Raw genomic sequence first — 13,005 nt, forward strand, 5'->3', positions numbered from 1 at the left:
CTCTTCCCACCCTAGCATGCTCCTGAGGTTTCCACATTTAGAGCCTTGTTAGAACTTACACGGTAAGCTGAACAAATGTTAATTGGCTTAGTGTTGTTCCACTTAGTGAAGTAGTCACATGGTAAGGTGAAAAACCTACTCTGACTGTCCATCACCTGCACTGCTGTGACTTGCTATTTGAGGCTGGGGAAGGACTAAGAGCAGGACAGCTTGCTGCTCCCACCAGGCAAACTAAGTGAACTCCAGAGCTGCAGCAAACATTGAGAGCAGGAGAGGAAATTCTCTTCACTGCCCTCCACCTGTGTATGGAGCCAGGGACACCCTGCTCAACTGCAGGCAGCCCAGGTCTCCTTGTCAGCAGCAAGCAGGGAGTGGGAGGGAATTCTTTCTGTGCTTGCTGCTTCCAGGCTGGGCAAAGTATCCCTGGTTCCCTGCATTTGTGCCAGGAAGAATGTGACAAGCACTGCTTGTTTGCTCTGCCCAGTGGCGGTAGAGGTGCTGTACCTGGCCCCACTATATGTTACTTGTATTTACTGACTTCTGCAAGTTAGTTTTGCACATTACCTTTTAACAAGAAATCCAACTTTTAGATGAATTTGCTACTTCCTTCACCTGTAGGACAACAGGTTATATAAGAGCAAATACAAAAGTTGGAAGCTACATTAAATTCAGTACAAAACTATGAGACCTACCTCATCTGGCAACATGTCAGCCCAGTTAATTTTTGAGCGGCATTTAGACATCAATTTGAGTTGCAGGTGCAGTTGTATAGTCAGTACTAAGGTGCTACTAATTTTTCATTAATAAAACTGACAGTCAAATCATATTTACATTTGTTTCTGATCTCTCACCAGAAAACCCAGAACGTGAGCAACTGATAAGTATGTATCAACACCTTTTCTTTTTAAATTACTTACTTACAGTACAGTATGTATTGTTAAGCATAAGCCCCTTTTCTTTCTTTTTCAAGTTTATGACAACTGGTATCCAGACTGGGACACAACTCCACACCTCCCCTTGCCTAGGCCTCCATACCCTTCCACTCCTTCATCCCCCAGCCCTTCTGTGCCTTCACGCTCCTTTTGTAACCAATACTGTATTGTTGTTTTAGTTTTAAGGCCACTGTTTGTGTTTCTGGCCTTTGGTGCTGTCTTTCTAGTACAATGGCAGTATCCTCAATTATTTATCTATGAATAATCTCCATTTCAAGATATTCAGCAGCACTGTTTAGTTCTGTTATATCACTGAAGCAAGGGAATCACACAGAAGAACAATATAGGCAGGATTGTTTTTATAACAGAAAAATGTTAACCCCCATTATTTGATCTTTTAGCCTTTGAGCATCACTATACTTTAAAAATTTTCCCACTGTTCTTATCTGTGTCCAAGATACATTTCCCCCCTTCAAGAAGAGGATGAACAAGTAAAATTATCCCCCGTTAAGATATTTAGGGAAGAGCTGCCCTTTTTAGCTCCACAGAATATTGTCTGACCATTTAGACTCTAATGAGTCTGTTGACAAATCTAAGTAAACACAAACACATGCTACAATGTGCTATTTAAGGAGCCACTTCCCACTTCTTGTCAGAATCAGAACTGCTAGACTGCTTACCATAGAAGCTAGGCCAGTGATTCTCAGTGAGGGTGCTGGGAGACCCTGAGCTGCTGCTGGATCTTTTGAAAGGTATGTGAATCTGAGGTCTGAGGAGATAAGTGTTAGCAAATAAGCAGCTGAACTAGCAGAAAAGCTCAGGCTCAGGCTTATCCCTGCCTGGATGATCCTCCTACTTACACTGCCAGGCCCCTCCATAAGGAAGTAAGCATTGTAATTTATAAATTAGTTTTTGAAATTTGGTGCCACTCAAATCCCAGAAGTTACAGAGGGGTGCCTCAAGTCCAAAAAGATTGAGGACCACTGGGCTGGACTATAAGCTAGTGATTGTCAGCCAAGGTACCACAGCATCCTAACATGCCTTGATCTTTTCAAGGGTGATGCAGGGTGCCACACAACATTAACACTGTTAGGTATGTTAATGTGATTCATATGTTAAACTTGAATCTTTCAATTAGAATCCATAGCATTAAAAACAGTCTGCCCTGCTGTGGTCTTTGAGTTCTCTGCAACTGAAGAATTGCTCTATTGATTTTCCTGTAGTCAAAAACCAAGTGAAAACTTTTAGAGCTGACATTTTCTGAGGGGTGCCTCAAGTCTACCCACAGGTGTCTTGAGTCTCTCCGGGGGTGTAGTGAGTCTAAAGAGCTTGGGAACCACTGCTATAAGCTACTAATGGAGATTCTTCTTTAACTTAAATCTTAGTTTTGGGAACTAGAGAAATCCAAATCCAGCAATACCAAGTTTCTGGTGGCCACTGTATTCAGCATAACAAAAATGTGATTCTGGGTGGTCACAGACGTGTTACAGTACTATACAGTGTTAATAGGTGAGAAATATTAAATTATTCTCATATAATATAGTTCTTTGTGTTAAGTTTGAATCCTTTTAGCTTGCATGCTTATAGTTTTATTGGGCCTTTATTGAGAATTTTCTCAACAAGGCTAGCTAGCCCAGTCCTAGGACATCCAGTTTTGATTAAAGGTTCACGTCAGTTTGTTCAAGCTCATCTGACAGAATGAAACAAAAATGTCTTCTTTTTTACCATATTTGTCAATGTTTTCATCAAATAACATTGTAAACCTTTGAGAAGGGGGATAAAGTCTCTCAGTGCTCAGAGATGTGTTCCTCTGGCATCCTCTGCTGAGGCTCCCATTTGTAGCTGTAAATGAAAATCCAGCGCCTCTTAGGAGTTAGTTTCCGAATTTGGGTAAGATCACCCCAACAGGCTGCTCATCTGTTAGAAATTCTTAGGATTTCAAGACATAGGGATTCCAAGTTGTAAGACTGCTTATTTCTGTTTGGATCACAGAAGCAAATCTAGCTAGATCTTTGTTAGCAAGATCATCATTTCATAATTTTAATAAAGTTTGTTTTTGTTTTCACCAAATTAGAGGACTCATTTTGCTGAGAACAGGGGCTGTCAAAAGTAACCCTAACACCCTTAAATCTCCTTCAAGGGTCAACAATAGTTTTTTAAAATTCTGGGTCTTTTGTCTGCTATGTTATTTTATACGTGGAAAACAAGAGATTTAAGAAATATTATGTACACAAGCCATTTGTCAACAAAATTTCAGTTGAATAAAATTGGAAAAAATAAAAATGCTTTTTACCTTAGAGAGAGAAAAGAATCCATCCATTCCCCGCCCCACCTTGGAATTAAGAAGTGTATCACTATAGAGCTCAGTAGCCCAGGGTCATTCTAAATACTAGAAATATTGACCTGAAACAAAGAAGTGGTCCAGTGGCTGCAAAACAACTTCTAGTCTACCATGGTAGTGCTTCAGGCCAAATCCAGCCTATGAGGAATACAGAAGTCTAGATCTAGCCCAAGCCCACAGGTGAGTCTGACATCTCTGACTTACAGATTTGCTACTGTATATATTTTGCTGCCATCCTGAAATCGGGACGTTAGAGGTGAATATACCTATTTCCCAGAGGGCACCTATGCCAGACTGGGATCCAGAAATTAGGTGGTGACCCAGCACTTGTTTCCTAAGGGGCCCTTTCAGATAGGCATGATTTGAGTATTCTTAATACATACTAAGAGCTTTGAGCTCAGTACAAAAGATAGTAGCCCATAACCACTTTCATTAAAAATATGATTGAGAGAGGAGAGGAGACAGTAGTGTCCACCTATATATAATTGCTGTGCTGGAGATTAAAGCACTTGCTTAGGAAGTGGGAGATGGAGCTTGAGCACCCTCCAGTATGGAGGGCGTTAAACCCCCGCCATCTCCCACTTCCCAGCAGAGGACTCTAAACCAGCTATACACTAGGCTGAGTGGGAACACTTCATCCTTCCTGCTGAAGGTATGTCACTGTGAAGAACGTAATGCAAGATTCATTAGGCTAGAGAGAGGGAGTATATGGAAGGTTGAAACTGTAGCCTAGTGGTTGGGGAAGTCCCCAGGAAGGACGGCAGGCCCAGGTACTTTCTCTGAGGACTGCTATGAATTTGCATTAAAAAATTATTGGATAAAACCCTATGCAACTGTTAAAATTAATTTTAAATTGTTTTTGGAGATATACCCATAAAAAGATTTTTATCAGCACATACAAATTTGGCCAACAGTCCATGGCTCAAACATGCCTCATAACTTGACATGATGTCACCTCTGATTTCCTTTCTGCCAAAAGGTAGACTTATGCAGTTTGTTTCCATTTCTTACCTGAACAAAACTGACACAGGAAAGAGATACAAACAAGGGAATATGGCTTTTCCAGGATACATATTCATGGTGCCCAATGGGTAGTGGGAAACCCAAATTCACCTCTCCTTCCTTCCTGATTTTGAGCAGGGAATTGAACACACATATTTCTTTTATACTTCCAGGTAAGCGGCATCACCTCCAAACTATTGGGCAAAAGGGTGAAAGCAGGGGAAGGTAAAGATCTACACTTTTTTTTTTTAGAGAAAGGATTGCTAACCAATGACTGCTAATCAATATCTTGAAACAATTCTGCCCCATGGGAAGTCAGTCAACAGTTAGAGATTTGGGTGCCTGTTTATACTTTATTAAATCATGCATCATCTTGAGAAATTGTTTCTTTTTCATTTAAATATTTATGCAGTTAAATATCATATCTTGTTGCAGAGGTATCAACAGATTTTAAAGAAGCTTCTTTCACTGTATTGAATATAGATTTAGAATCTGTAAAGTGGAGAAAGGTTAAACACCACTGCTGGATCAAAGGTATCTCCTGGGCTTTTCTGATGCTTGAGGAAAACTACTATTGTTCTGTGTGGCTTCACAGTTGGATAAAACCACAGTACATTGTTTTCAGCAGACTAAAGTCCTCAACAAGCAAGATTAAACTACTTTAAAAAGTGGCCTTCATGAACATAATTGAATTCTCAGACTCCTGCATACACTGAATTTTCATTGAAGTTTCAGCTATACTCAGGCCAGAGATCATAAAACATTTTTTTCAATATGACTGTGCGCTCCATGACAACTTTTTCTTTTAAAACAAGTCATGTCCCCCAGCCCCCTCACCATTTTTGTTGCCCTCCGCTGGACTCTCTCCAATTTGTCCACATCATTTCTGTAGTGGGGGCCCAAAACTGGACACAGTCCTCCAGATGTGGTCTCACCAGTGCTGAGTAGAGGGGAAGAATCATTTCCCATTGTATGCACCACTGACCAGCAGATTGTGCTTTAATGATTCCTAAGCATTGTTAACCCTTAAATGGAATGTGAAATACGAACACAGACAACTCAGGCGTCCTAATATTAAAGTCTAACTGTATTAGTACAACAAGTATTCTTAGCAGTTTCTATATTCAGAGAGAGAAAAACAGTACAATGATCTTACCCGATCCCAGACGTTACTTTGCTTCACAGAAAAGACAGCCACTCAGTTCCTGAAGCAAAGGGGGTGTCATTGGCTGGGATAATCCAGACAGGTGTTGAAAGCTGGATTTATGATAAAAATGATGATGCTGGCAACACACTTAACTTTCTTGCTGTCCACTTGTATGCTTTTCTCTAACTTGACTCCTTTGATTCCTTGATTTCGGATTGGTCTCTCTGCAGCCAGCATATTGTCCATATTTCTTCCTGTCAGCATATTCCTTTGTTCAACAGACCCATTACGAGCACACCTTTTAATTTGGCCTTTTTCTGGTGTCTTACTTTGAGTATTGTCCATTGGTCTCCTTTATTACCTTTCATTAACATATGCAGTTATTTCATCCCTCTGATTTAGCTGGTTAGTGCCAAAATCAGTTAATTTGAGCTAGTAACAAAATGATTACTATGTTGTGTTAGAAAAACTTCTCACAGTGATAGAAAAAAGGAAAGAAACATCATGCAAGCAAACTCAAGGCCATAAGCCATAAGCAAGAAACAAAGCTAACTAATATTGCAAACACCAGCAAAATGAAAAGTGTAGATAATAGTGAGGCTATACAAAACTTTAGGTTGAATATAAAAATAAACTTTAAACAATAATATAATTTGCCAGTCTATAAACAGGTGCAACTTCAAAGCATAAAATATGACAAACTACCCTAACACTATGATCTACTGGCAACACACCTACCAGTGTACCTCTGTATGCCATTAGCCTTCTTAGCAACAAGGTCACACTGTCAGAACATATTCAGCTTATTGTCCACTGTAACTCCCAGGTCCTTTTCTGCAGCACTGCTGTGCAGGCAGCCAGCCCGCAGCCTGTACTGGTACATGGGATTGTTGTGTCCTAAGGACTTCGCACTTGTTCTTGTTGATATTTGAGTGTGAGCAAGTGAGCAAAAAGGAGCAGAACAGGACAGTTTACAACACAAAAAAAATAAGTGCCCTGCACAAAGAAAAAGAGATTAGACTTTGAAGAACTGGGGAAACACAAAAAGAACTGACTGTAAGTAGGTGTTTGCCAAGGAACAGTTGGAGTCAACAGACTAGGCCTCACACCCTAGAAAGTCACAGCTAGTCTTATTCACAGTAAAACTATTATAGCTCAATAGCAATCCTAGTATCAAGACTCTTTGCCAACAAGACTCTGAAGTGTAAATGCTGCTACTGATCTATAAAATCTTGAGGAGAAATGTGTAGCACTAGGGCCACCAACTAGAGCTCTTAATTATCTTTTTCTTTTCTGGGGGCAAGGGTGCAGGGGAGGAGTAGCAGGGGGAAGCCCCCATCAGTGAATGTGAAGCCCCCATCAGACATTAAATTAAAGGAACAATGAGAACTGGTGCGGAATCCCAACAACCGTACTTCCTGCCATGCCACAAGTGCATAGCAGGAGGCACGACTGTGAGATCAAATCCATTGAACATCCCACCAAGCATCAAATTCTAGGGCTGTGCAAAGCTTTGGCCCCTTATTTGACTCAGTGGCCCAATCTCCAAATTCAAATCAAATCAGGAGACCCTTTAATCTCTCCGAATCCAGTCGGAACCCTCTGAATTGATTTGGAAAAATTCAGAGATTTGGACACAGACACAGCTTTAAATGTTTTTTCTACATACTTGTAGGTAGCAGGCAGATCATGAATGCTGTGATGCTGGGGCACATGGAGTGTCCCACAGAAGCGCCGGGGGTGGGGTGGGGGCAGTGCACTCAGCAGCAGACCTGGAAGTGGACCAGAAACACTTCTGGTCCACTTCCTGGTCTGCTGGGGAGCATGCTGGGCCCCCCACCCCCTGCACCTGCCCCTCAGCTCAGCTACTGGTGCCTCCTGGGTCAGGGGGGCACCCAAGGTCCCCCCACAGCTGATCCCCGAGCCAGGGGGGGGGAGTGCAGGCAGGCCCCCCTGCACACTCCCTTGCCAACCCAGAAGTGGACCAGAAATATTTCTGGTCCACTTCCGGGTTTGCTGCTGAGCACGTGGAGGGCCCCCCCCACTCCTGTGGGACACTCCATCTCCCCCAGCGTCACAGCATTCACAAGCCACACCTGGTACCTCGAGGTATGTAGAAAAAAATATTTAAAGCTGTGTCTATATCTGAATTGCTGATTCTCCAAATCAACATCGAATCTTCAGATTCAGTCGAATCAAATCAGGGACAGTGATCCAAATCAACTAATTGAATCACTGTCCCTGATTTGGGGCAAATCCAAATTGAATAGGGTCCGCTTCGCACACCCTTATCAAATCCCATCGCAACATATTGCTGGTGCACAGGGAGCCCGGGATCATGGTGCCCAGGATCCCAGGCTCCCCCTGCACCAGCAAGTAACAAGCTTCACTCCCTGCAAACCTGCAACTGGAAGCCCTGCATCAGCTGACAGAGGCTCCCAGCCAGGGGAGTGCACATTTTTGTGGCTTATTCCTCATTTTATCAGGCCATTAATTGAATGATCATTTGTCTGCATTACTAAAGACTTGATTAACCACTTAATCACATCTTAAATGTAACATCTGTCAGGGGCCTGAGTAAAAAATGTAAGAACTTTAATCAAAATATTCTGCTTGAATGCGAGTGTTAGAATCAGAAGAAAAAAGTCAGTTTAGTAAATGCCTTTTCATTTATTTCAGAGAAAGCAAAGTTAGCTTTTTTGAAAGGAATGTCAGATTGATATCTTTTGTGTAAAAACTGGTGAAAAGCATTCCAGATAAAATGTTAATCTACATAGACATGTTTATGTAACAAGTATTAAGATGCATATTAAGTGAAATATGTTTGAAGAGGAAAGATGTATATTAAGTGAAATGTGTTTTCCCTTGGTAGTTAATGGAGATGTAGGAGATCTGCATTCCCTGTTTTTACCTACAGCATTCCCACGGTATAACTCTATATAATGATTTCAAAAAAAGTCCTGAGAGGATAGAAAGCTCTGATTAGAGACAAATAACAGTTAAGCCATGCTGCAGAGAAAATGATAATGTAAAGACAGAAAGGAAGAGGCATGTCCCAGCTTTGTCAGAAGAGTATAAAAGCCCCAGAAACATTTTAGGGGCCCCAAAACATATATTGTCACTTACTACTAGACAAGATCCAGTCCTTCTTACAACAATCACACATACAAAGATATTAGGGGTTGTGAATTGGACACCAAGTCACTGATAAGCAAAGCTCCAGGTTAGGTTGTACCTCATCTCAGATTATTCAGGGGAATGCCCCTGTTGCAGTATGACCTATGAAATATTTTACTCTGTACTGACATCAACAGAATTTGTTCCATTTATTGTTTGCTTTATGACTGAAATATTGTGTATTTTATTACAAGTTATGTTAATAATTCTGGGAGCAGATAGAAACAGACATTTGCCTGAAAAAATAATTATTTGAATAAGGAGCCTCAACGTTATGACTCCAGCTAAATAACCAGGACAAGGAGGGACGGTTGCCCTAAACCAACCCCAGCCCTATTTACAGAAATCCCTCTCTGCCTATAACCAGAAGAAAAATTCTGTCTGTAACTGGAAGCAAAACCAGCCTGTCTGAGTCATCTCCAGTGACTAGCTTTAAGTACAGGGTGGAAGGGTGCTGGGGGAAGGAGGCCCAGAAGAGGAAGTGGCGTGACCGAGGCAAGTGGTGGACTCCTATGCTTCTGGTCTGTGTCTCCTGGGTAAGCCACACTTGCTGCAGGGGGGTGAGCAAGGCAGGCTGGCCCTCCAACCCCGCAGTTCAGCAGGGCTCTGGGATTTGTCTGGAGACCTCTTGGGGTTGCACTCAGAGGTTTTCAAGGCAGGCAGTTGACAGGGGTAGGCTGGAGGGCAGCCTTATGGTTGCTTAGAGCTAGCAGGGCTGATAGAGCCTTCATCCAGGAGGGGGGTAAGGGCTGCAACTCCTGATCTCACACAGAGCTTGTCTAGACTGAGGCAGCAGTGGTGGATCCCAGCATCCGGAGAGGGGAATGGGAGCAGCCCCAACAGCCCTCGCTCCAGAGCTTTCAACAGCTCGGCATGGCTGCTTCACCTCTGCACCTTCACGAGGCCTTTGTCTCCAGCGGGCCTGAGAGCAGGCGCTGGGGAAGAGCTCGGACAGGCCTCAGTGGCACATCCTTGGTCTGGAGCAGGCCTACAGACTCAGGTGAGTACGATACGCCCGAAAGCACCAGAGAGTGGGCCAGCAGCGGTGTAGGCAATCCCAAAGGGAGGTGGCTAAGCTCAGGAGAGGGCTGTACTTTCAAACATACCTCTCTCTCGCACGCGTGCATTTTCTCCTAGCTACTAAAGCAGTCCCTGCTCAGAGCGCTGCCTTTTGTGAAGCCCATTCCTAGGCATGTAATGCTTCCTGCAGCGCACAGCACAACAGTTGGGCACCTAACCTGGGTAGTGATTTCCGTTACCTGATCTAGGTGCTTTAGAAGAAATGTAAGAGCTAAGCCCTGTCCTTCCCAAGTCCCACTGGGATTTGGTGCTTGGTGAATGAATGATCTGCTCCACAAGGCGTCGACATGGGGCTGAAATCAAACTTTCGCGCACCTCCAAGCACAGCTCTAAAATGAGTGCACAGATAACAGCTGCTGTACAATAAGGGAAAAATGTTCTGAGACCCGTGAGTATAGCGTTCGTTCCTGTCCTCAGTACAGGCAGGTTCAATCAGGTTCAAAATGGCTGCCCAATTTAAACTTAGCTTGTCACAGTGCCAACCTTACACTTACAGACCTGGTCTCAGTGACGGTCGATCAGTCTAAACCTGTAACTGAACACAAGTGCCATGCACACAAACCAGTCTAAAAATGGCAGAACCCAGTTTAAGATCAACCTGGGTCTATGTGGTATCATTGAACTTATTCAATTTAGATCACACTGGCGCAACGGACTTCTGTACACTGTCCCTGTGCAGCCCCAAGGCTGGGAAAACCCAGGCTGGTCTTCTCACCACAGCCCCCACCACTGGACTATTTTTTTCCCCACCCCTTTTTCCTCCCCGCCCAGCTAACCCTCTCAACCCCCTTCCCAGAAGCTGCTCTAGGTGCAGCCACTTATCAGCATTTGCCACTGCCAGAGCCAAACAAGTAAGTCCTGGTGCAGGAAGGATAGGGGTGTAGGTTTGTTGAGGAGAGTTTTGGGGGCTAAAAAGTAGTCCCTGATTCCCCCAAACCCCCCCCCCACCACCACCACATAGACCCTGCCAGACACTCCCAGACCCCAGCAAAACCCTGTGGGTTGCACCTGCCCCCTACTCCACCTGTGGGCCACCCAATCCCCTCCAACCTGCTGGCCCTCCCAACCCCCTGCTAGGCTCCCCCATCCTAACTCACTTGATATTGGGCAACCATTCTGAACCAATTTAACTTTCCCCTAATGTCCCCAAATGTCTGTAGTCAGCCTCAATGATATTAATCCCAGTAAATCTCATTGTACTCTAATATAGCTAACCATCTTGTCCATAAGTGTCCCCATTCAGAATGACAACGTTCTTTGGGTGAATCTGATACCTTTTATTAGACCAACTTAAATAGTTGAGGAAAAAATTTTGGCAAGCTTCCAGGTTTAAAAACCCTTAGTCAGGCTGAGACATCTCTGCAGTTGGTGTGTGCCCTTCCTGGATGGAATGAATGCTTCTTATACTATTTTAGTAAGTACTGATATGGTATTCATTCAAAGAGAACAAAATCCCTTGGCGGTGCAGGGGAAGAACAAATTACAAACTACAGTAATGGCCAGATCCTGTTCAATGCAAAACCTAGTCAGATTTCAGGAGACGAGCTGGTAACTTTGGATGAAGGGGACAGAGTGGAGAAAAAGAAGAGAGACAGGAATGGGTGTGTACTTTTCAGAAAAAACTACTACAGATTAAAACAGAAAAGAAAAAAAATGGGGGTGGGGGGTTGGAAAAAAAACTTCACAGCTCAAATGCAAAATATGATGTGTTACCTTCCTCATTCTTTAGACTGCTGCAGCTGATTTATTTCCTGTACACATACTCTTTCTGGTAGTCATTTCAAGATAAAACCCAGCCTGAAAGCCTGCCAGACCAAACATTGCCTTCAGAGTTAAGAGAACCTTATAAAGCGAAAACATTCAAGCTTTCGAAGCTGGAAGGACAGAGACATCCAAGAATCATGGAAATCAGACTTTTACTACATGTGATAGTATTACTGGATCTCTCCATCTGCTGCTACTCGTATCAGTCAGATACTTTGCCTAGTATTACAGATTCACAGTTTATTGAGGAGTGTGTGAAAGTTCATAACAACTTCCGAGCCAGCGTGAATCCTTCAGCAAGCAACATGTTTCACATGGTAAGGGAACGCTCACCATCTATGTACAGTGAGGAGTGTGTAATATTGTGCTGGTATTTACAAATACCTTTAATGGGTTATGAAAGCTTCTAAAACAACTTGTAACTTCCTGGGGTCATAAAAAATAGTTAAAAGAAAAGAAAAGAAAAAACGTGACAATGTCTAGACCAATTTCAGTCAGTCTAATCATCATAGCTGCATGCAGAGCTGCCTTACCACTGCTTCATTTCAGGCTGATGTTTAAAACCTTTTTATCATGCTGGAGGATTATGCTTTGAAAATCCTCTTCATTTTAAACTGTCACAGCTCAGTTATTTAGCAGGTAATGGAGAGCCGAAGCCCTAAGCATGCCTTTAATACTTAGGTCTGGAGTGGAAGGATACTGTGAATTTACTTTGTAGAGCTTTTAGGTAAAGTTCTTTTACTTTACATGCTGTTTCTTAGAATACACTGCTTCCTTGGAAAAAATCTCCATTTGAAGTTTCAGACTGCACAACTGAGACACACAAGCTCTGACTTGAATTTTAGTCATCCAAGAAAGAATATGCTTCTCTGTTGGAAGATATAAGCATCTATGGCTCCGGCGAACAGTTCAAAAATTGAATGTGTCAAAAAATGAGTCCATCATGGTAAATAAGTGGCCACTAAGTAGTGGGAACTTACGTATATAGTAACTATGAGTAACATTGCTGAGACAATAGCTTCAACACTTTTTTTCTTTTTCATGATTCCTTTGGTTGGATGTTGTAAAAAGCCTTTTTTTCTCCTATTTACAATTATGAAAATAGTGTTTGTGAACCAACGCTCTAATAACTTACAAAGAAAGCACAAGTCTTACTTGACTTATTGTGTAGGCCGTTTTAATAGCGCTCTTCCTATCCCATGATCACCTCTTGGCAAAACTGGCCAGTTGTGGCCTTCGGTCCACCACGATCCGCTGGCTGGGAAATTGGCTCTGTGGTCGGACCCAGAGGGTGGTGGTTGACAGAAGTCAGTCGTCATGGTGCCCTGTGACCAGTGGGGTCCCCCAAGGCTCTGTCCGTGGACCCATATTGTTCAACATCTTCATTAATGATGTGGACATTGGAGTCAGGAGTGGACTGGCCAAGTTCGCCAATGACAGCAAACTTTGGGGCAAAGCATCCTCACCTGAAGACAGGAGGGCAATCCAGGCTCACCTTGACAGGCTCAGCAAATGGGCGCATGAGAAGCTGATGGTGTTTATCATTGAAAAATGCAAGGCCC

The 13,005-nt window shown here is 43.0% G+C and overlaps 2 protein-coding genes across 4 annotated transcripts in view; both read left to right on the forward strand.

Annotated features, from left to right (window-relative positions):
- Positions 1-5,081, forward strand: part of LOC109295739 (glioma pathogenesis-related protein 1-like) — a 12,520-nt gene extending 7,439 nt beyond the window's left edge. The window contains exons 5-7 of one of the 2 annotated variants that reach the window (XR_002096822.1): positions 855-881; positions 971-2,441; positions 4,759-5,081. Coding sequence is in view for 1 of the 2 variants with exons in the window: in XM_019514747.1 (XP_019370292.1) it covers positions 855-881; positions 971-1,197 (254 nt within the window). In the remaining variant the exon portion in view is untranslated. Of the gene's footprint in view, positions 1-854; positions 882-970; positions 2,710-4,758 lie in introns of those variants that run through there. The other variant, XM_019514747.1, reaches the window with a different exon arrangement.
- Positions 5,082-7,630: 2,549 nt separating this feature from the next.
- LOC109295740 (glioma pathogenesis-related protein 1-like) overlaps positions 7,631-13,005 on the forward strand; it is a 21,599-nt gene continuing 16,224 nt past the window's right edge. The window contains exons 1-2 of one of the 2 annotated variants that reach the window (XM_019514749.1): positions 7,631-9,599; positions 11,409-11,760. In XM_019514749.1, the coding sequence (XP_019370294.1) occupies positions 11,581-11,760 (180 nt within the window). In that variant the 5' untranslated portion in view covers positions 7,631-9,599; positions 11,409-11,580. The remainder of the gene's footprint in view (positions 9,600-11,408; positions 11,761-13,005) is intronic. The other variant, XM_019514750.1, reaches the window with a different exon arrangement.

This window comes from Gavialis gangeticus, unplaced genomic scaffold (assembly GCF_001723915.1).
Source record: "Gavialis gangeticus isolate Ggan-Ray unplaced genomic scaffold, GavGan_comp1, whole genome shotgun sequence".
NCBI classification, from domain to species: domain Eukaryota; kingdom Metazoa; phylum Chordata; order Crocodylia; family Gavialidae; genus Gavialis; species Gavialis gangeticus.